General features: G+C 34.0%; 1 protein-coding gene and 2 long non-coding RNA genes across 3 annotated transcripts; 1 reads left to right on the forward strand and 2 right to left on the reverse strand.

Moving 5' to 3' along the window:
• The first annotated feature begins 9,342 nt into the window (after positions 1-9,342).
• LOC104115422 (17.4 kDa class I heat shock protein-like) lies at positions 9,343-10,708 on the forward strand. Its single transcript, XM_070177129.1, has 2 exons — positions 9,343-9,645; positions 10,223-10,708. Exons 1-2 carry the CDS (start codon positions 9,436-9,438, stop codon positions 10,490-10,492), a joined length of 480 nt encoding a protein of 159 aa, XP_070033230.1. The 5' UTR covers positions 9,343-9,435; the 3' UTR covers positions 10,493-10,708.
• An 817-nt stretch (positions 10,709-11,525) lies between these two features.
• On the reverse strand, positions 11,526-12,340 carry LOC104115421 (uncharacterized). The gene is made up of 2 exons (XR_690599.4): positions 11,907-12,340; positions 11,526-11,748 (listed from the first exon to the last, which is right to left on the reverse strand). It is a non-coding gene; the product is annotated as an uncharacterized lncRNA (long non-coding RNA).
• Positions 12,341-14,778: 2,438 nt separating this feature from the next.
• On the reverse strand, positions 14,779-16,576 carry LOC138893269 (uncharacterized). Its single transcript, XR_011408357.1, has 2 exons — positions 16,143-16,576; positions 14,779-15,984 (listed from the first exon to the last, which is right to left on the reverse strand). It is a non-coding gene; the product is annotated as an uncharacterized lncRNA (long non-coding RNA).
• Between the last annotated feature and the right edge of the window lie 7,931 nt (positions 16,577-24,507).

The raw sequence follows: 24,507 nt of genomic DNA on the forward strand, positions 1-24,507 counted from the left end.
GAAGTGGAGTAGGAGCCGCACCTGAGAACGCGTAGATGCGAAGGAGTTGATCGCAGAAGTGGGGAAGGTCGCAGGTGTGACGCGGACGCCGCAGAAGCGAGCCATTGTCCGCAAAAGAGAAGGAGGCAGACCTGGGCTTGGTCTGCACCTGCGAGATTTTGTCGAAGATAGGTATGGACGTCATCATACCGATCCGCAAGACTCTACTAGACACTTGCTCATGACTTGTAGAACCTATGAACCTAGAGCTCTGATACCAACTTGTCCCGACCCCAAATCCACTAGTCGTGATGACACCTAACCCAACCCGATAGGTAAGCCAACTAGTAACTATCCATACACTTGTGACACTAGGTCTTAGCAATATGCTAGTAGACATTTGATGGCTTTTGAGTATTTATTTCACCACACTTGTTCTTATATTTGTTTACACTTTGTTTTATCAAAAGATTTTCTCACCTCTTATTTATTTAATAAATAAAAATCAACTATTTCGAAATTTGTTAAAAAGAATAAATACATGGCTAGTTCATCGTTGACTTGCCTAGCGTCGACGTTGGGTGCCATCACGGCCTATAGTGGAAAATGGGTCGTGACAGATCCTCATAATAACTAATAAGCGATTAATCGGATATCACTTAGGCGATCATAAATAAATACATGGGCTATTTCTAGATAACACATATGCAATCTATGGTTTCATCATGATCTCCCACTTTATAAAAAAATAATTTTGGTAATAACTAATAAGCGATTAACCTAAGATCACTTACACGATCATAAATAATACATGAGCGATTTTTAGATAACACATTGGCGATCTATAATTTTAATAAAAAATAATTCTATTAATAACAAATAAGCGATCAATTGGAGATCACATACTCAATCATAGATAATACATGGGTGATTTCTAGATAACACATAGGCTATCTATAATTTTTATGAAAAACAATTCTGTTAATAACAAATAAACGATCCACCGAAGATTACATATGCAATCATAGATAATACATGAGTGATCTCTAGATAACACGTAGGCGGTGTATGATTTCACCAGTATCTCCCGTTTTATAGAAAAATGATCATGGTACTAACTAATAAGCGATTAATAAGAGATTACTTAGGCGATCAAAAATAATACATGGGCGATTTTTATATAAAACATAGGCGATCTATGATTTCAACAAGATATCCAACTTTATTAAAAATAATCTTGATAATAATTAATAAATAAGCAACTAGAGATAATTTATGCGATCACTAATTTTACATGACTAGATAACATATTTATAAAAAATAATCATGGCAAGAACTATAAAGTGTAACGACTCGACCGGTCGTTTTGAGTATTAGTACCATATTCCCCCATTTACTACTCAAATTATGATTTACGGTTGTTATTTGGCTTGCCAGGGGTAATTGGTTCGGGTCCGATGTGATTTTGTAATGATTTGGAACACTTAGTTCCAAGGTTTAGAATTTAAGTTGAAAAGGTTGACCGGATGTGAATTTATGTGTAACGACCCCCGGAGAATTTTTGCTAAGGAAATTAAGGTTTTGTGGTGCCGAGGTAGATCAATTAGTACAAAGGCTTGGACTTTTTAGATTGAACAATGCACTGAGGAGTAAAAAATAAATTAAGCAGAAGAGGGCATTTTTGCGGCCCACTATGCGGTCGCAGAATCACTCTGCGGGCCGCATAATGGCCATAGAGTGAAGCAGATGTGAGGCAAGATTTGAGAAAATCTGCGGTGCATTATGCGACCGCAGACCTGTTCTGCGGTGCATTATGCGATCGCAGAACAGGTATGCGGGCCGCATAATCACCGCAGACCTAAACAAGTGACCCTCATTTTGGAGCTTCAATTATGCGATCAGTTTACGGACCCGCATACGTTTTATGCGATCGCAAATTTGTGTCGGGGCTTCAATTCTTTCTAATTTTTGACCCGACCCAACTTTGATTTATAGCCCTTGAAGCTCATTTTGGAGCAAAAATCGGATATTTTTAGAGAGAAAGGAGAGTGTTCTAGAGAGAGGAAGAAGCTCAAGTGCTTTGTTCATCAAGATCTTATTCAAGCTTTGAAATCCAACAAGGAAATATCACAAGATCTTCACCCAAGAGGTAAGGTTCTAACCCCTAGTATTCAATTTCGAGTTTGCGTAAAGATGATTGATTAAGAGTATGATTCTTAGGTGTAAGAGTATTATTTATACGTATCAATAAGGTTTATGGAAAGATTGTTGAGTTCAAATGGGTAAGAATTGGGTTGAAAATGGTAGAAATCTTCAAAGACTTTAATTGAAGATTTGAGGGTCGAGTTGATGTCAGAATTTTGTGAAATTTGTATGGTTGGACTCGTTGTTGGATGAGCGTTCATATTTTGTAACTTTTGTTGGGTTTCGAGACGTGGGTCCCATGGGCAATTTTTGAGTTAATTTCGTATTTTTATTGAAAAATTAGTATTTTCTTATGAAATTAATTACAATAATTGGTATTGACCGAATCGAATTAATTGTGGCTAGATACAAGGATTTTGGAGACCAATTCGCATGGCAAGGGCATAGCGAAATAAAGAATTACACGATTTGAGGTAAGTAACAGTTCTAAATTTGGTCCTGAGGGAATGAAACCCCGAAATATGTATTATGTGATTGATTTTGAGGTGACGCACATGCTAGGTGACGGGCATGTGGGCGTGCACCATAGAAATTATGACTTGGTCAATTCCATGGAACTGTGTAGTTGAAAAAATCTGTTGATATCCGTTCATTTTTTCCTGTATTAGAGAAATTGATCTGTGAATCATGTTTAAATCATATGTTTACACTACTGGGACACAGAGGGGTCGTGTACTTGTGAAATTATTTGCTAAATTGCTGTTTTGCGCCCAGTCACAATTCTATTTGCACATTTTTACCTCAGTCTCCCTTATTCATTATTGATGCATCATATCACTGTTGTTGGGCTGCTTATCATGATTTTCGAGAGCCCGAGAGACTGGAGATGTTGATGACTGAGTGAGGATGAGGTCCTAATTGTGAGGATATTTATCGATCGGGCTGCACGCCGTAGTATGTTTCATTGATTTATGTCATGATTGGCTTGATATAGCAGTTGGGCTAAAGGAGCCCCTCCGGAGTCTGTACACACCCCAGTGAGTTCAGGTACCTACTGAGTGATGAGTGACTGTGAGGAATGAGTGATTGTGAGGAAAAAGTGACTGTGAAAAAATAGTGACTGAGGTTGGAGTGAATGGGAGGACTGAGTAACTATTGCTCTGAGAAGATGCATTGATTTCATTATTGCTGCATTTCAACTGTCATATATCACTGATTTGGAAAATTTTCTAAAAAACATTCTCTTCTGTTTCAGTCGAAGTTGATATGAAATTACTGTGCATTTTAAATGTTGAACTTGAAAGCATGCCTACCCTTTTATATTGGAAAGTACTGTAATTGGACTTAGCTGAGAAGCTCGTCACTACTTTCAATTATTTATTTATTTATTATTGTTACTTACTGAGTTGGTTGTACTCATACTACACCATGCACCTCGTATGCAGATCCAGGTGATCCCGGATACAGTAGGTGTTGATTATTTCACACAGTCGATTTTTCGGAGATTCAGAGGTAGCCGTCATGTTTCGCAGACCTTGTCTCTCCTTCCCTATCCTCTTGTTTACTGTATTTGGTCTTAGACTATTATAGATCGTATTTTCCAGACTTGTAATGTATAGATGCTCATGTACTCAATGACACTGGATTTGGGGAGTAAATTATATTCAATATTGATGGGATTTTTCCCCTTAAATTAATTATTATGTTTCTAATATTTTAAAAAAAACTTGGGTTATTGATGTTGTCGGCTTGCCTAGTATCGGGATAGGCGTCATCACGACATGTGTGATTTTTGGGTTGTGACATAAAGCCATCAACCAGAGATCACTTAGGCAATTATAAATAATACATGGAAAATTTCCAAATAACATCTAGGCAATCTATGATTTTACCAAAATTTTCTACTTTATAGGAAAATGATCATGGTAATAGCGAATAAGAGATCAAAATAAGATCACTTAGGCGATCATAAATAATACATATGTGATCCCTAGATAACACATAAACGATCAATGATTTTACCAGGATCTCCAACTTTATAAAAAATAACCATGGTAATAACTGATACACGATCAATCGGAGATCACTTGGACGATAATAAATAATACATGTGCGATTTCTAGTTAATACATAAGTGATTTATGATATCATCAAGATCTCTTACTTTATAATTTATTTTTTTGATAATAACTAATAAGTGATTAACCAGAGATCACTCAGACGATAATAAATAATTCATGGGGGATTTCTGGATAACACATAGACGATTTAAAACCGATTCTCATAATAACTAATAAGCGATCAACCGAAAATTCTTTAGACGATAATAAATAATTCATGGGGGATTTATGGATAACACATAGACGATTTATAATTTCACCAGGATCTATCACTTTATAAAAGATTAGCCTGATAATAACTAATAAGCGATCAACTGGAGGCCGCTTCGGCAGTCATTAATAATACATACGCAATTTCTAGATAATACATAGATAAAGTATGATTTCACTAGGATCTCGCACTTTATAAAAAATAATCCTGGTAATAACTGTTAAGCGATCAACCGAATTTTAGATAAGCGATCTCTGAAATTTATAAATTTTTAATTATATATTTTTGAAAAAATAAAAAAAACACGCACTTTATATTACTAATTTTAGGATACGCGCGATGCGCGTGTACCTTATATGTATGAGTATAACTTTTTAAAAATTTAATAAATAATATTAAATAGTATATTTGAGTTATAAAATAAAATTTAAAAAGTATAAGCTCTTGAAAATGACAAATATTGATCCTATTTAATTAAAATAAATAAATAACGGATAACCTAGCTAAGCATGAAAACAATTTAGATAATTTTAGAAGCTTAATGATTTGTCACGTATCCGCTTCTTTTATTTTAACTTTATATTAAAATGATTGTACATGTAATGCGTATTCTAGACAGATTAACTAAAAGAAAAATCGCGACAAATAAATTATGTAGCTAAGCAACAAAACTCTGTCGCTCAATAAAAAATAATGACAAATTATCAAAAATCATATCCAATTCAAGGTCTTATGTATCAGTTATAATATCCTTAATATCATTAACTGAATATAAAGAAGAATAGAGATGTTATTTTGATCTTCTTGCAACAAACTTACTAAATTTAGTTATTATCACCATTTTCTAAACAACTAGTATACTTACCCGCGCTATGCGCGAAAAATATTTTTGAGCAGCTCCACACATTCTTCATATTGGGAAGGACATCCTGCAAGAATAGTCATGCTAATTGGACTTTAACTGTGCAATTTCGAGAACAAAGGAAGGATCGTGACTTAGAAAAATTATGGAAAATAAATGATTTTAACAAATAAATCATTTTGGTAACTATCTCAAACTTGTCAATCGAAATAATATAGAGGGATGTTATTGATACTTAGTTTATCATATAAAGTTAGTTGTTGCATATAAATACCGGTACATAATATTTATTTACCTCAGATAAACCTGCATAACACGTAGAAAATCTATCCAAAGCATATGATAACAGCAAACACTTATCAATTCTCACAACAATTTAAAAGATCTATTCTTCTCCCTAAGACATAATTTTATATATTAAAAACTCAACAACAACAATGTATTTCAGAAACTTTAGTACATCTCCAATTTCCTCAAGATTGCGTTGCTCAATCTTATGTCCAAATTAAAAACTTCAAAATCAGCCTCTAACCCAACAATGAGAAGGACGACTTTAATTTTTATGTTTCTGCGTCTCTGTCGCTAAATAGAGAAAATAACTCGATATAAATGAGATTTGGCTCAACTCCTGTACAGTATCTCTCTATTTCCATCGGTGCATATCTAATTTAATAACATCTGTCATCTTTCAGATCCAAGGGCCAAAATTTATTTAGACTAAATCATAATTAAACTACATTCTCTTGTTAGATTAGCATTAAAATTGGAAAGAGAAATCAACTATATGAAATCTTGCTGGGAATTTCATTTTGATTGGGAAAATATTTTCTTATCAATGGAAACGATTCTTTGGTGCGAGAATGAAAGAAAAACAAAAGATTAAACCATTTATTTCTTCTTCACATTAACTTCAACCAAAAATATTTATCAATGCAACCAATTGCCTACTACAAAAAAAAAATATTTATTTGGTTTCCAAGAAACAAACAAGGTGGAATAACAAAAATGAAAATGTCCCTGTGAAAATAAAAAAGTTATGATGCTTAGGGGTGTTCAAAACCGAACCGAAATCGAAAATCAAACCGCAAAAGTGGCTTAATGGTTTATTGGTATCGGGTTATCGGTTTAACGGATGAGGAACTGATTGAAATTTTATTATTAACGACTTATCGATTTGGGGCGGAATATTTAATTTTCTTATCGGATAAATCATTAACTCGTTAACCCGTTAAGAATTTATATATATATATCTTTCACAGTTCCACTTATCCACTATTGAAGAATTTTTATTTTTTGTTGTTGTTCAAACATATAACATGCCAACAATCTCCTTCCTTGCATGTTATAAATATATAGGTAAATGGGATCCTAATGCCACCAGATGGACCATATTGTTGGCCAAAAGAAGATAGTAACAAGCAATAGCTTGTGTTTTACGCCCATTGAAGGTAACGATGAAAAATGGTGGGAATACATGCAAAGTAAACTGACTTTTTGTTGGTATTTACTAGTAACAGTGTAACACGAAGGACCAAAATAGGCCTTTGTAATACAAATTCAATTAGGCCGATAAACCGCCCGATAATAGCTAAACCGATATCAATCCGCCCGATATCTTATCGGGTGGCTAGCGAATTAATACAGTTAAAAACCGATAACCGATAAAGCGAACCGTTAAGAGTAAATAACCGTCCGATCCGCCCAATAAGCAGCCCTAATGATGCCTGTGAAAATAGTATCTCATTTGAATGGATTTGAAATTTGGGGAGAAAAAAGTTTAACAATTTGGAGAATTGATTCATGAAAAATTATAAAAATAAAAAATCCATGAAAGGATTTGATTTTGCTGGTACCGTATCCCAATATCCCTGTAAGTAAATGATTCTACATTTAAGGAAAGGCTAAATTATAGGAATATTTTATTTTAACCATAGTTTAGGGATTGATTTAGTCTTGGCCTTTAGATTTGAAAAATGACATATGTCATTAAATTAGACTTGCACTGGTGAAATTGGAGAGATTCTATACAGGAGGAGGGGAGCCGTATTCATATAAATGGGACAAACAAAAATTGTTAAAGCAAAAGCAGTTTTAAACAAAAGAGTCTTGAAAGTAAAAAGTCATATATGATAACTAAATAAAAAATAGTTAAGGGGCTATATAAAATTTGTCAAATTTAATTTGTATTTAAAAAATTAGAAGAAATAGCAGTGGTTAAAAATGAAAGTGGTCAACACCTCGTTACCTTTTTTAATGCTTGGAGGGGTTCCTTTTTATGTAGAAAAGAATAAGTAGCCCTAAATATTAGGCCTATTAACAAAAACTTGTACGAAATCGTGGAAGCAAATATTAAATAATGATAGTTAATTACTAAAACTTAATTTAGCAATTGAATTCGGATGCCTGTATTAAAAGCGTCAAAACTAGTTAAAATATATTGCTCTTATGCCTTTTTAAAATCTTGAAATTGTATTCAAACAAAGAAATGTTTTTAAAATCTTGAAATTGTATCTAAATAAGAAATGTTTGATAGTATAAATTATTAGTTAATTTTGAAATCCTAAATATTAGGAAATAATAAAATGACTATTTTGTCCAGTATGAACTCTATTTTAAAAAGGTAAAAAAGGAGAACGACATTTCGCTAAAGGCCTTCGTGCTTTTAATATAGTATTAGTTTTAGTGTACGCGCGATGCGCGTGTACCCTTATATACATACCTTGTATAAAGAAGAAAAAATATTTTGAAAATAGCATAATTAATTATTTGAAAGATGTGTTTGTGTTACATCTATGTTTTCACTGTCTCGATTGATTACTTCTGAATCCAAAAAATTTGATAGCTCGTGGTCTTAGATAAAAGAGGATAATGATCATCGCGTGAACCTCTATAAGAAGTTAAACAATTCTTTCACGTAAATAAATTTATTTTTTTTATTAATTTTTTAGTTCGGTTACAGTTAGCTTATTTCTTTTGTCATTAAAAATAATATTTCTTTCGTCGATTGGAATTAAGATCATTCTGATATCTTTCATCTTCATCTTGTATTTTAGGTGTATCAATTTTTATTCTTGGTTCGTGTATTGTTATTTCATGTTTAATTTTTGGGGCATGCTTCTAAACGAATCATCAATAATATTTAAATAATAATAATAATATTTATTTCCGAGGACATGACCCATGATAGAAAGCTGTGGATGTCGAGTATTAGGGTTGTAGGTTAGAAGATTGTTGAGTCTTGTCTTATTGCGTACTTTTGTGAGACTAGTCTGGTAAAATTTTCGTCTAAAATAGCTAGTGGCAATGTTGTGTCTTACTTCTTTCATTTCTCATAGTGTCAGGTATATTTACTGGCTATCGCTTTTACTTTGCATATATCTTCTCTTTTTCATATTATTATTTTTCCTATGATCTCTGTGGTGGTACTGATATTGTCTCATTTTGTCTTCTTGAGACGAGGGTCTTTCAAAAATAGTTTCTCTATTACTTCGGGGTAGGGGTAAGGTTTGCATACACACTACCATCTCCACACCCCACTAATAAAATTTTACTGGATCGTTCTTGTTATTGTTGTAATATTTAAATAATAATAATTAAATAAGTACAAATTTTTAGTATTACTTCGTATCAATGATGGAAATGTTTGTGGCTTTCAAACTTCGTGTAGATTTGAAGCTTTAAAGGATTTGTTATATAGCCTAACGAAGAGAAAATCCAAATTAAAGTATTTATTATACATTGTAGTCCTAAATATTGGGCTAAGTATTAATTAAAATGAATTTAAATTTTTTAAATATTAGTAAGTTAATTTAAATTATAATTTTATCTATTGTAAAATCTATATTATAGATAGATATAATAATATATTTGCACTTCCGAAATAAAGCACAAGAAGTCTGTCGAATGTTGTAGAAACCTCAACCGTTCCTATCAAATATTAACTGTAAGAACATCCTAGATTACACTCGAACTGGATAAGTTTCTTGATTCTTCTACTTATTTTTCTCGACCCCCTTGCCATAAATAGCACGAAACCTTCTAAATCAAACACAAAAATCAAAATCACAATTTCAAGTCTGTTAATTTTCCAAAATCCCATTTGGAAAGGAAAAAAAAAGATGGCTATGATTCCAAGTTTCTTTGGTGGTAGAAGGAGCAATATTTTCGACCCGTTTTCACTTGATATATTTGATCCGTTTGAGGGCTTTCCATTTTCAGGCACTGTTACTAACGTTCCATCTTCTGGTCGTGAAACTTCTGCTTTTGCAAATGCAAGAATTGATTGGAAAGAAACCCCAGATTCCCATATCTTCAAAATGGATGTTCCAGGTATGTAAATCGGGTTGTTTATATCGGGTCGGTTTAACCTGTTTTGATCATAGAAATAATATTAGGTAACCATTCTAGAGGATTGTTATTTAGAAATTAGATTTGAATTTCAGTTTTTCGGTTTAAATTTTTTAGAATACAAAGTTCGGAAGTTATTTCCGGAGTCCCAAAAATGATTATGTGCGTACTTTCGCCGTTTTGATCAAATAGAACCGTGGGTCATTTCGGGTTTTATTTGGACTTTAAGTTTATGCATGAACTATATGTAGAAATTATACTAAGTAGGTACTTTAATGGGCTTTTATTTAAAAATTAGTCAGTGCGTCCTGAATTTCAATCATTCAGTTCAATTTTTTAGGACAAAATTTGTCCTGAATTATCACGAAGTTAGTTTTTATAGTTTAAAATATCAGGATAAAAATAAATACTGAATATTTTTTAAATAACATCCTGAGAATGGTTATATGTGTATTTAACCTGAACTATATTGATCCGGTTATACTTAGACGTGTTAATGAAAAATTAGTTACTTTTGCAATATTTTAATGAAGAATTGGGTACTTCTGTAACGTTGCGGGGATTAAGAAAGAGGAAGTGAAAGTTGAAGTAGAAGAAGGAAGAGTATTACAGATAAGTGGAGAAAGAAGCAGAGAGCAAGAGGAGAAGAACGACACGTGGCATCGTATGGAAAGAAGCAGTGGCAAGTTTATGAGAAGGTTTAGGCTGCCAGAAAATGCGAAAATGGAGGAAATTAAAGCTGCTATGGAAAATGGAGTACTCACTGTAACTGTACCAAAAGAAGAAGAGAAGAAATCTGAAGGGAAAGCTATTGACATCTCTGGTTAAAAAATATTATAGTTTTAGTTCTTTTGTGATGTTGTGTGTGTGTGGTGAATAATTTTGAAGTGTTTTGTATGTGATGTTTGTTTTCTATGTTTTGGATGTGTTGGATATTTTGGGAGTCTTAAGTTTCTAATGTGAATTAGGTCTGTGTATTATTTTATCTTCAAAGTTGTGGGTGTCTAATCAACAGTTGTAATAAAGAGAATCTTGTTCTTGTCAGTTTTGTATATATATATATATATGTAATGTAAAGATAGTTGCTAATCTAATCTTATGTTTTTTCTGTTGGGGAAATAGTGACTTTGGTCCTTGGATTATTGCCCTTATTTTGCTTTCAGTACTTGTGTCATTTATAGGGATCAAATTCTCACATTTAATTTAATTAAAGATCAATTGTGCTTAGTTGAGTAATACAAGAATTGAGATCAGAACAAGGCAACAATTCAAAATTATGAACATAGATCGACTAAAAAAAAACATGGAATAAAAATGAGAGCTGCCAAATCTAACAAGTGCCAAATCTCTAATAGAAATTATTGAAACGATTCCCACGTTGGCATCGTAGAAGAAAGCAAGAATTTACAGGAAAATAGAAAGCTTAGATTTTTATTTCAGATAGATCACAAAAAATACACTGAATATTTAAAGGGAATCCAATACTAACTAACTAGACACGTTGCAGCTGCAGACAATAGCCACCTTAACTCCTTTAGGGACTGACTAACAATTAAAAAGGGACTAAACTGAAAATAATGAAATATTCTGGGACTAGAATGCCTAGATGCAATACTCGAGGTACCATTTCGTTACAATGCCTAGATGCAATACTTGTTGAAATATTGTCAACAAGTCGAGTTTGTTCCGTTCATTCTTGAACTATAGAGTGATTTACGACTCCACGACAAATTAGTAGTAAATGAATTCTGACCATGGCATTTTTTTTTAGGCAAAATATATCGACAAACTCTTAAAAGTTACTATCACTTTTTCTTTAGATAAAATTTTTAATGTATCATTTAAACGTAATATGCTGACATGCCAAGATAAGTGTTTCTTAAATTTTTCAAGAGCGTTGAATCATCCAAAAATACAAACTCACGTACTTTTTGCCGGAAATGTATAACTTCTGCCGAAAAAATTTCCAGTCAACTTCTCTTTTCTTCTCCACATGATCTGGGCGCACCAAACTCGACATACTTCTCTTTTCTTCTGCCGGATTCTTGATCAACTAGTCCCTCATTTTTTGCATGCCTGTGTGACTTTCTTCCCCAAAACCACGTTGTTTCACAGGGAAAAAATTAAATCAAAACTTAGTTCTTCCAAATCAAACAAAAAGTAAGATCTTCTCAAATCTAAATGCTATATATATTTATTCTTAAAATTTGAAAAAATAAATTACAATCAGATCTCGATTTACCATGCTTCGCTTCCACAACTACCCAATATAAATTAGCCTTGGAACATTATAGCCTTAATAAACAAGAACTGAGCAAAAATTGATCACTAATTGGTCCACTTATGGCAACATTTGGCCCATAATAGGTGTGGAGCCTCCATGGATGTATGTCAAGTTCGCCGGAATTATTTTTTGGGAGATTCCTGGCATTTGAGACGATTAAATGATTTGGGCTTTTGCAAGCTGGGGAATGACATGGGAAAGAATTTTTATGGAGTCGAATTTGCTCAAGGTGGAAGCTGGTGACAATTTCAGAGAGAAAACATGGCTGAGGATTAGTCCGTTGGGGAAGATGACGATGGGTGGAGTGGGTTCTTGTTTTTATATTTTATTTTATTTTCAGATTGTTTTAATTTTAAAATTTTAAATCCACGTGTACTCGTTTTATTTATCACTCTGGCGTGTGAATTACACGCACCATTTGTATTTGGCTGTCTACGAATTTTGTGTCTAAATGATACAAAAAAGACTTGGTTAAAGTATTCAAATGGAACAAACTTAAGATAGAGTGTCTAAGTGAAAAAGTAAGAACAACTTTAAGGGATCGTGTCCATGTATTCTACCTTTTTTTTTTCTTTTTTTCGTTTGACTTCAGGTTTAGCGCCGCACCTCTTCAAACAATGATTAAGAGTGTGGGTTTGTTAATTTTGGTAACTACTGCAACCCACCAGTTGCGAGATGTAGCATGTACAATCGACAAGTGAGGCTTATTTAGTCGATAAAAGTACCTTCACCCTCGACCGTTAGGTCGTGGGTTCGACTCACACTAGAAGAAAAGTATGAAAGCAATATAAATTCTCCTAATTTGGGAGGGGTTTAAAAAACACACATGTACGGTCCTTCAGCTTGAGCTGTGCTAATAGCCCAAATTAACTCACATGAGAATTTTATTTAAAATAGAAAAAGAAAGTGGTGTAAAATATGATTTTGCTTTATAATGCAATAAATAACTTTTAGCTACTTAATTGTACAAGTATCCTTTCTTTTTCCTGCCAGTAGTTTTAGTGTTGGTCTAGTTTTGTATTGTTATTAGATTACTATTGCTACATGTTATTGCTTTTGCTTCTGTTATTATTACTATTTAGCTGTTGTTACTACTTCATCTTCATGATTTCACTGTTGTATTTCTGATCTATATTGTTGTGTTGATTGTATGAGTCAAAAATTATCTCTAATATAATCAAATCATGTTAATATTAAGGAGGCATTCACAGACTGCCAAGTGTCACCAATACGACTTCAATGCAGACCTGCCCAAGGTCGAAGTGGTTCCAGAAATGATGAAGGCCGCGGTCGAAGAGTCAGCAAGGATCAAGGTCGAGGTCGAGCATTCTAGATAGAGTTATGTCACGACTCAAAATCATAACCATCGTGATAACGCATATCTCAATACTAGACAAGTCGACAACATCAATAACCCACGATTCCTTTTTAAATACGAAAAACATAATAATTTAAGTTTAAGAGAAAATCTTACAAATATTGGATATAAATACACTCCCAAAAATCCGGTGTCACTGATTGCATGAGCATCTATAAATTACAAGTTTGGAAAATACGGTCTATAATAGTCTGAGACCAAATACACTAAACAAAGAGATAGGGAAGGAGAGACAAGGTCTGCGAAACACGGCAGCTACCTCTAAATCTCCGAAAAATCAAATGTGCGAAAGAATCAACACTCACTCTGTCTGGGATCGCCTGGATTTGCACACGAAGTGCAGGGTGCAGTATGAGTACAACCAACTCAGTAAGTAACAATAATAAATAAGAACTGAGAGCAGTGACGAGCTTCACAACTAAGTCCAAATACAGTAGTTTTTAACACAAAAAGGGTAGGCATGCTCTCATATTCAACATTTGAAATTCCACACTAATTTCATATCAACTTCAACTGAAACAGAAGATAAGCCGTTTAGAAATTTCCAAAACAGTGATATATGACTGCTGAAATGCAACAATAATGAAATCAATGCATCCTCTCAGAGTAACAGTCACTTAGTTCTCCCATTCACTCCAACCTCACAGTCACTTATTTCTCACAGTCACCCATTCCTCTCAATCACTCGGCACTCGCACTCAGCACTCGCACTCAGTAGGCACATGCGCTCACTAGGTGTGTGTACAGACTCCGGAGGGGCTCCTTCAACCCAAGCGCTATAACAAGCCAATCATGGCAAAATCAATGAATTATGTTGTGGTGTGCAACCCGATCCTATAAATATCCTCACAATCAGACCCTCGGCCTCACTCAGTCATCAACCTCTCCAGTCTCTCGGGCTCTCAGAAATCATGACAAGCAGCCCAAACAACAATGATATGATGCATCAATAATGAACAATAGAGACTGAGATGAAATGTGCAAATAAAACTGCGATTGAGTGCAAAACAATAATTTAGCAGATAATTCCACAAGTACACGACCTTTGTGGGTCCTAACAGTATAAACACATGATTTAAACATGATTTATAGTTCGATTTCTCTAATACGTGAAAAATATAGGGATATCAACAGATTATTCAACTACACGGTTCCATGAAATTGACAAGAGGAGAAGTGGAGAAAGGAGCAAAGAGCAAGAGGAGAAGAACGACACGTGGCATCGTATGGAAAGAAGCAGTGGCAAGTTTATGAGAAGGTTTAGGCTGCCAGAAAATGCAAAAATGGAGGAAATTAAAGCTGCTATGGAAAATGGAGTACTCACTGTAACTGTACCAAAAGAAGAAGAGAAGAAATCTGAAGTGAAAGCTATTGACATCTCTGGTTAAAAAATATTATAGAGTTTTAGTTCTTTTCTGATGTTATGTGTGTATGGTGAATAATTTTGAAGTGTTTTGTATGTGATGTTTGTTTTCTATGTTTTGGATGTGTTGGATATTTTGGGAGTCTTAAGTTTCTAATATGAATTAGGTCTGTGTATTATTATATCTTCAAAGTTGTGGGTGTCTAATCAACAGTTGTAATAAAGAGAATCCTGTTCTTGTCAGTTTTGTGTATATATATATATATATATATATATATGTAATTTTAAGATAGTTGCTAATCTAATCTTATGTTTTTACTGTTGGGGAAATAGTGACTTTGGTCCTTGGATTAGTTCCCTTATTTTGCTTTCAGTACTTGTGTCATTTATAGGGATCAAATTCTCACATTTAATTTAATTAAAGATCAATTGTGCTTAGTTGAGTAATACAAGAATTGAGATCAGAACAAGGCAACAATTCAAAATTATGAACATAGATCGACTAAAAAAAAACATGGAATAAAAATGAGAGCTGCCAAATCTAACAAGTGCCAAATCTCTAATAGAAATTATTGAAACGATTCCCACGTTGGCATCGTAGAAGAAAGCAAGAATTTACAGGAAAATAGAAAGCTTAGATTTTTATTTCAGATAGATCACAAAAAATACACTGAATATTTAAAGGGAATCCAATACTAACTAACTAGACACGTTGCAGCTGCAGACAATAGCCACCTTAACTCCTTTAGGGACTGACTAACAATTAAAAAGGGACTAAACTGAAAATAATGAAATATTCTGGGACTAGAATGCCTAGATGCAATACTCGAGGTACCATTTCGTTACAATGCCTAGATGCAATACTTGTTGAAATATTGTCAACAAGTCGAGTTTGTTCCGTTCATTCTTGAACTATAGAGTGATTTACGACTCCACGACAAATTAGTAGTAAATGAATTCTGACCATGGCATTTTTTTTTAGGCAAAATATATCGACAAACTCTTAAAAGTTACTATCACTTTTTCTTTAGATAAAATTTTTAATGTATCATTTAAACGTAATATGCTGACATGCCAAGATAAGTGTTTCTTAAATTTTTCAAGAGCGTTGAATCATCCAAAAATACAAACTCACGTACTTTTTGCCGGAAATGTATAACTTCTGCCGAAAAAATTTCCAGTCAACTTCTCTTTTCTTCTCCACATGATCTGGGCGCACCAAACTCGACATACTTCTCTTTTCTTCTGCCGGATTCTTGATCAACTAGTCCCTCATTTTTTGCATGCCTGTGTGACTTTCTTCCCCAAAACCACGTTGTTTCACAGGGAAAAAATTAAATCAAAACTTAGTTCTTCCAAATCAAACAAAAAGTAAGATCTTCTCAAATCTAAATGCTATATATATTTATTCTTAAAATTTGAAAAAATAAATTACAATCAGATCTCGATTTACCATGCTTCGCTTCCACAACTACCCAATATAAATTAGCCTTGGAACATTATAGCCTTAATAAACAAGAACTGAGCAAAAATTGATCACTAATTGGTCCACTTATGGCAACATTTGGCCCATAATAGGTGTGGAGCCTCCATGGATGTATGTCAAGTTCGCCGGAATTATTTTTTGGGAGATTCCTGGCATTTGAGACGATTAAATGATTTGGGCTTTTGCAAGCTGGGGAATGACATGGGAAAGAATTTTTATGGAGTCGAATTTGCTCAAGGTGGAAGCTGGTGACAATTTCAGAGAGAAAACATGGCTGAGGATTAGTCCGTTGGGGAAGATGACGATGGGTGGAGTGGGTTCTTGTTTTTATATTTTATTTTATTTTCAGATTGTTTTAATTTTAAAATTTTAAATCCACGTGTACTCGTTTTATTTATCACTCTGGCGTGTGAATTACACGCACCATTTGTATTTGGCTGTCTACGAATTTTGTGTCTAAATGATACAAAAAAGACTTGGTTAAAGTATTCAAATGGAACAAACTTAAGATAGAGTGTCTAAGTGAAAAAGTAAGAACAACTTTAAGGGATCGTGTCCATGTATTCTACCTTTTTTTTTTCTTTTTTTCGTTTGACTTCAGGTTTAGCGCCGCACCTCTTCAAACAATGATTAAGAGTGTGGGTTTGTTAATTTTGGTAACTACTGCAACCCACCAGTTGCGAGATGTAGCATGTACAATCGACAAGTGAGGCTTATTTAGTCGATAAAAGTACCTTCACCCTCGACCGTTAGGTCGTGGGTTCGACTCACACTAGAAGAAAAGTATGAAAGCAATATAAATTCTCCTAATTTGGGAGGGGTTTAAAAAACACACATGTACGGTCCTTCAGCTTGAGCTGTGCTAATAGCCCAAATTAACTCACATGAGAATTTTATTTAAAATAGAAAAAGAAAGTGGTGTAAAATATGATTTTGCTTTATAATGCAATAAATAACTTTTAGCTACTTAATTGTACAAGTATCCTTTCTTTTTCCTGCCAGTAGTTTTAGTGTTGGTCTAGTTTTGTATTGTTATTAGATTACTATTGCTACATGTTATTGCTTTTGCTTCTGTTATTATTACTATTTAGCTGTTGTTACTACTTCATCTTCATGATTTCACTGTTGTATTTCTGATCTATATTGTTGTGTTGATTGTATGAGTCAAAAATTATCTCTAATATAATCAAATCATGTTAATATTAAGGAGGCATTCACAGACTGCCAAGTGTCACCAATACGACTTCAATGCAGACCTGCCCAAGGTCGAAGTGGTTCCAGAAATGATGAAGGCCGCGGTCGAAGAGTCAGCAAGGATCAAGGTCGAGGTCGAGCATTCTAGATAGAGTTATGTCACGACTCAAAATCATAACCATCGTGATAACGCATATCTCAATACTAGACAAGTCGACAACATCAATAACCCACGATTCCTTTTTAAATACGAAAAACATAATAATTTAAGTTTAAGAGAAAATCTTACAAATATTGGATATAAATACACTCCCAAAAATCCGGTGTCACTGATTGCATGAGCATCTATAAATTACAAGTTTGGAAAATACGGTCTATAATAGTCTGAGACCAAATACACTAAACAAAGAGATAGGGAAGGAGAGACAAGGTCTGCGAAACACGGCAGCTACCTCTAAATCTCCGAAAAATCAAATGTGCGAAAGAATCAACACTCACTCTGTCTGGGATCGCCTGGATTTGCACACGAAGTGCAGGGTGCAGTATGAGTACAACCAACTCAGTAAGTAACAATAATAAATAAGAACTGAGAGCAGTGACGAGCTTCACAACTAAGTCCAAATACAGTAGTTTTTAACACAAAAAGGGTAGGCATGCTCTCATATTCAACATTTGAAATTCCACACTAATTTCATATCAACTTCAACTGAAACAGAAGATAAGCCGTTTAGAAATTTCCAAAACAGTGATATATGACTGCTGAAATGCAACAATAATGAAATCAATGCATCCTCTCAGAGTAACAGTCACTTAGTTCTCCCATTCACTCCAACCTCACAGTCACTTATTTCTCACAGTCACCCATTCCTCTCAATCACTCGGCACTCGCACTCAGCACTCGCACTCAGTAGGCACATGCGCTCACTAGGTGTGTGTACAGACTCCGGAGGGGCTCCTTCAACCCAAGCGCTATAACAAGCCAATCATGGCAAAATCAATGAATTATGTTGTGGTGTGCAACCCGATCCTATAAATATCCTCACAATCAGACCCTCGGCCTCACTCAGTCATCAACCTCTCCAGTCTCTCGGGCTCTCAGAAATCATGACAAGCAGCCCAAACAACAATGATATGATGCATCAATAATGAACAATAGAGACTGAGATGAAATGTGCAAATAAAACTGCGATTGAGTGCAAAACAATAATTTAGCAGATAATTCCACAAGTACACGACCTTTGTGGGTCCTAACAGTATAAACACATGATTTAAACATGATTTATAGTTCGATTTCTCTAATACGTGAAAAATATAGGGATATCAACAGATTATTCAACTACACGGTTCCATGAAATTGACAAGAGGAGAAGTGGAGAAAGGAGCAAAGAGCAAGAGGAGAAGAACGACACGTGGCATCGTATGGAAAGAAGCAGTGGCAAGTTTATGAGAAGGTTTAGGCTGCCAGAAAATGCAAAAATGGAGGAAATTAAAGCTGCTATGGAAAATGGAGTACTCACTGTAACTGTACCAAAAGAAGAAGAGAAGAAATCTGAAGTGAAAGCTATTGACATCTCTGGTTAAAAAATATTATAGAGTTTTAGTTCTTTTCTGATGTTATGTGTGTATGGTGAATAATTTTGAAGTGTTTTGTATGTGATGTTTGTTTTCTATGTTTTGGATGTGTTGGATATTTTGGGAGTCTTAAGTTTCTAATATGAATTAGGTCTGTGTATTATTATATCTTCAAAGTTGTGGGTGTCTAATCAACAGTTGTAATAAAGAGAATCCTGTTCTTGTCAGTTTTGTGTATATATATATATATATATATATATATATGTAATTTTAAGATAGTTGCTAATCTAATCTTATGTTTTTACTGTTGGGGAAATAGTGACTTTGGTCCTTGGATTAGTTCCCTTATTTTGCTTTCAGTACTTGTGTCATTTATAGGGATCAAATTCTCACATTTAATTTAATTAAAGGTCAATTGTGCTTAGTTGCCAAATCTAACAAGTGCCAAATCTCTAATAGAAATTATTGAAACGATTCCCACGTTGGCATCGTAGAAGAAAGCAAGAATTTACAGGAAAATAGAAAGCTTAGATTTTCATTTCAGATAGATCACAAAAAATACACTGAATATTTAAAGGGAATCCAATACCAACTAACTAGACACGTTGCAGCTGCAGACAATAGCCACCTTAACTCCTTTAGGGACTGACTAACAATTAAAAAGGGACTAAACTGAAAATAATGAAATATTCTGGGACTAGAATGCCTAGATGCAATACTCGAGGTACCATTTCGTTACAATGCCTAGATGCAATACTTGTTGAAATATTGTCAACAAGTCGAGTTTGTTCCGTTCATTCTTGAACTATAGAGTGATTTACGACTCCACGACAAATTAGTAGTAAATGAATTCTGACCATGGCATTTTTTTTTTAGGCAAAATATATCGACAAACTCTTAAAGTTATTATCACTTTTTCCTTAGATAAAATTTTTAATGTATTATTTAAACATAATATGTTGACATGCCAAGATAAGTGTTTCTTAAATTTTTCAAGAGCGTTGAATCATCCAAAAATACAAACTCACGTACTTCTTGCCGGAAATGTATAACTTCTGCCGAAAAAATTTCCAGTCAACTTCTCTTTTCTTCTCCAAACCGTATAATTATTTATTTTGCAATGCTTTTGCCTCGCGAATCGGCCTCCAAACGCCTCAAATCTAGCCACAAATAATCTGATTCACTCAATAAAAATTATAGGAATTAATTCCATATGAAAATATAAATTTTCTATAAAAATCTGAAATTTCATCCCAAAATCGCCCATAGGGTCCACATCTCGGAACCCGACGAAAGTTACAAAATCTGAAAGCAAATTCAACCACGTGTCTAATCATACCAATTTTACCAAAATCCGACCTCAACTCGACCTCTAAATCCTCAAATCTTATTTTCAAATCCCTGATTTACACCTCAAAAAAGCATGTAATCTAGTCGGATTATTCGATGATAATTCAATATTAAGGAGTAGAAATGATCACAAGGGACTTACTTCAAGTTTTCCCGTGAATTGGCGCTCAAAAATCGCCTCACCCGTTTTGGAAATGTCAAAAATGACAAAACTTCTCGGACGCTTCTGTTTTTGTTCTGACCAGGGATTTTCGCACCTTCGACCAGCTTAGCCGCACCTGCGGTCTCGCATGTGCGAGATTTTTCTTCACTCCTGCGGTGGCCATCGCACCTGCGGACTTGCTTCTGCATTGAAGCATCTGATTCTGCGGTCCAAGACTGCTCTCACTCACTCCGCATCTGCGGAGCCTGGCTCGCACCTGCGGGCTCGCAGATGCGGAATTATTCACGCACCTGCGACGCAGCCAGGCCAAGTCCAAATCCTCTTCTGTGCATTGCCAGCCGCACCTACGAGGATAGTTCCACAGGTGCGATTGCACTAGAAGGCAGAAACTTCCAAATTTCCTCTAAGTCCGAATTTGATCCATTAACCATCCGAAAATCACCTGAGGCCCCCGGGACCTCAACCAAATACACCAACAAGTCCTAAAATATCATACGAACTTATTTGAAACCTTAAATCACATCAAACAACGCTAAAATCACCAATCACATCCCAATTTAAGCTTAACGAAAACTAACGAATTCCAATTTCTATACTTGATGCCGAAACCTATCAATTCAATTACGATTGGCCTCAAATTTTGGACACAAGTCATAAATGACATAACAAAGGTATTCCAATTTTCAGAATCGGATTCCGTCCCAGATATTAAAAAGTTAACTCCCCGGTCAAACTTCCAAACTTAAATTTTTATTTTAGCCATTTCAAGCCTAATTTAGCTACGGGCTTCCAAAACAATTTTCGGACATGCTCCTAAGGCCAAAATCACCATACAGAACTATTAGAATCATCAAAACTCTATTTCGGGGTCGTTTACACATAAATCGATATCCGGTCACTATTTTAACTTAAGTTTTAAACCTTGAAACTAAGTGCTCCAATTCATTCCAAAACCTCACCGGACCCGAACCAATCACCCCGATGAGTCACATAACAACTGTAAAATATAAATTGAATAGTAAATAGAGAAACATGGTTGTACTACTCAAAACGACATGTTGGGTCGTTACAAGTTATAACAGATAGTTTTAAGATAGGACACTAAAAAGGATATTATAGTGGATATTCTCTCACTACTAGAAACACGACATTTTCCCAGGAAAATTTTCCACGAAAAAAATTATTAGTGGCAATTCCCACCGAAATTCAATAGGAAAAGTGAAATTTCTTTTCCACGAATAAACAATAACGTTTTCCATTGACTATCCGTAGGAACATTTTTGCGCAAAAATGCGCGTAATTTAGTTCCCTCTGATTCGGTGGGAAAAGTCATTAAAAATAATTATATAAAACTAAAAATATTTTCCAGGAAAAATAGTGGAAAAATAAATAAAAAATATTTTTAAATATTCCCACAGATTCTGTGTGAACTAAAAAATTTGAATTTTGAATTTTTGTGCTTTATGAAAAAGTTTTTCCACGGACGTAGTGAGAAAGTTTTATTATTATTCACATAACCTTTTAGTTTTCTCTTAGTCTATTTCGTGTTTTCTCCCTCTGTCTCTCCACTCCAACGACGAATTCTTAACTTTACTCAATTTTCAGGTAAGTCTATCTCTCTCTCACCCACTCCTTTTTCGATTTTGATTTTTCGAAACTTAGGGATTTTCTGCTATTTCAAACCCTAGGTTTAAAAAAATTATTGTTGTTCGCTTGTTCATGTATAGTCTAATTAAACCTAAGTCTTTATTTGTTTCGTCTTAGAAATAATAAATTTGTTAAAAGACAATATTGAGTTGGTTTATTCTTGTTAGTTTGGTTATTTTTCAGATCTATTTTTCTTATATGGATTGGTGCTATGTATTTACAGGATTTCTTCACAAACATGGAGAAATTAGAAAAATTTCTAAGTTGCCCATGTCAAAATGAGGAATATTTTCTTCCTTGAGAACTGTAAAATAATGTAGTCTTTATTTAAAAGTAGCTACATATTTAACAATGCAAGCATAATCCTGCTAGGACCGCAGATAAACACCTTCTAAAACTAGAGTTTCCTTGAATTATGCCATATTTTTATGATATAGTTACTAAAGTAATGCCTAAATTTATATTGGAATATCTTTTTGAAATATTTTTCAGATTTTTTTAAAAGTACGTGAATGAGGGTGGGTTTGGGTTTGTTTACAATAATCTAAAAATATAGCTTTTAATTGAATTAAAAAAAGAAAAAAGAAAAAGAGTACTTACTAATATTTTTCAGAATTAAAGAGGAGAAATTAATGAGTTCATGGCTTATTTCATTAGGTGCTTGAATGTGTCCATTTGAGAATGATTTTGTGATTTGAGTTATTGTCTTAGCTTAACATTTTCATTTGATTTTCTTTATTTATAGGTGTTTGGTTATTTAGAAGTTGAAGGTGATAAAATCTAATTGAGAGCAGATGCCAGTGGTGCCTATTAGTTGGCATATGTGTATTGATTTTTACAAAAGAGATGGTGTAATAATTTTTTCCAATTAGAAGTACTGATACATTGTCTACATGCGAGTAAATTTCATACATTAGATATTTTTGAAATATATTAAAATGATTAAGTCCAGCCAGACTGCTAAGCTTTTTATCTTTCCATGTATTTCACTTTAAAGTTTGAGAAATAAAGATACTTGCATGCATAAATTTTCTTTAATTAAGTTTACTTTTATAATAATTGTATTTTTTTTACAGGATACTTTCAAACGAAACTTGGAGGAGTTCATTCAACATCAGTCGATTGATGATAACTATGGAATACTTGTCACTAGTGATGTTAAAAGTCTCAAGTCTCAGATAAACTCACTCTTATCATCTGGTGCATTTCCTGTGCCCCGTTCTCCAGCATATGATGATAACTAAGGACTAGTTTCTTTTAATAGTTTGTCTTGGATGGTAGCTGGATATTGAATATTGAATGCTGGAGTTTTTGAGTTTTTGTTCTACTTTCTATTTAGTTGGATATTGTTTATGAAATGGATTGAATTAGGTGTTGTTTATGAAATGAATTGGATTGCGTGTTGAATTTGGTATTTGAATGCTTAATTGTATTTAGTCTTGTATTGTTGGTTATACTTTCTGTTTGGCAGGTAGTGTAGTTCTAAAAATAAATTTGGCCATGAAAATATTTTCCAGATTTTCCACGGATTTCCCACCGACTCTGTGGGAATTTTGTGCATATTTTTTCCAGAATTTTAATATTTTTCACTGATTTTCGTGGGAATGTTCATATGTTTATTTTCAGGTTACGAATATTTCCCACTGCTTCCATGTGTAAAATAAAAAAAATATCTAAATTATTTTTAATACATCCCAAAGATTCGGTGGGAAAATTAAATTATTATATTATCTTACTTTTCCCACGACGTTCATGGAAAAATATACTATGTGACCCCACCAAGTACTCGTGAATCCCTCAGTGGCAAACTCCCTAGGAATTACCCACGAATGTCCTGGGAAACTATTTTCCCACCAGACATATTCCCAGTGAGTGTCTCCCTTGGGAATGTCGTGAAAATATTGATATTTCACACAGATTTCCCACAGATTCTTCCGTGAAAAAAGTCTGTATTTCTAGTAGTGTGTATGCGCATGTACTATTAGGGTTTTTAGGAATATGTTCCATATAAATAGAAATAGACACAATGATAGGGGACATGAGATATTCACTTGTAAAAAGCACAATTACTTTATAGAGAGGATTTGACCATATTACTAGCATACGAAAACAACCTTTTTAGTAAGATTCTTGTCTAGCTTTTCCACTTGATCCAATAACATCCAAAGTGTTCTACGACTTATTAATCATTCTTCATTGTCAGAAAGAATATCCACATATCTCACCCCTTTTCGAGTGACTCACACTTTTTTTATTTACTTAAATGTCATTCATTACTATTTATTACTATTTAATGTTGTACGACCCGACTGGTCATTTTGAGCATTTACACTTCACTCGATTGTTTGAGGGCATGAGTAGCTCCGTATGATGTAATATGAATTATGTGAATCGTCGGTTTTGGTT

The sequence above is a fragment of the Nicotiana tomentosiformis genome, chromosome 6 (genome assembly GCF_000390325.3).
Source record: "Nicotiana tomentosiformis chromosome 6, ASM39032v3, whole genome shotgun sequence".
Lineage (NCBI taxonomy): Eukaryota > Viridiplantae > Streptophyta > Magnoliopsida > Solanales > Solanaceae > Nicotiana > Nicotiana tomentosiformis.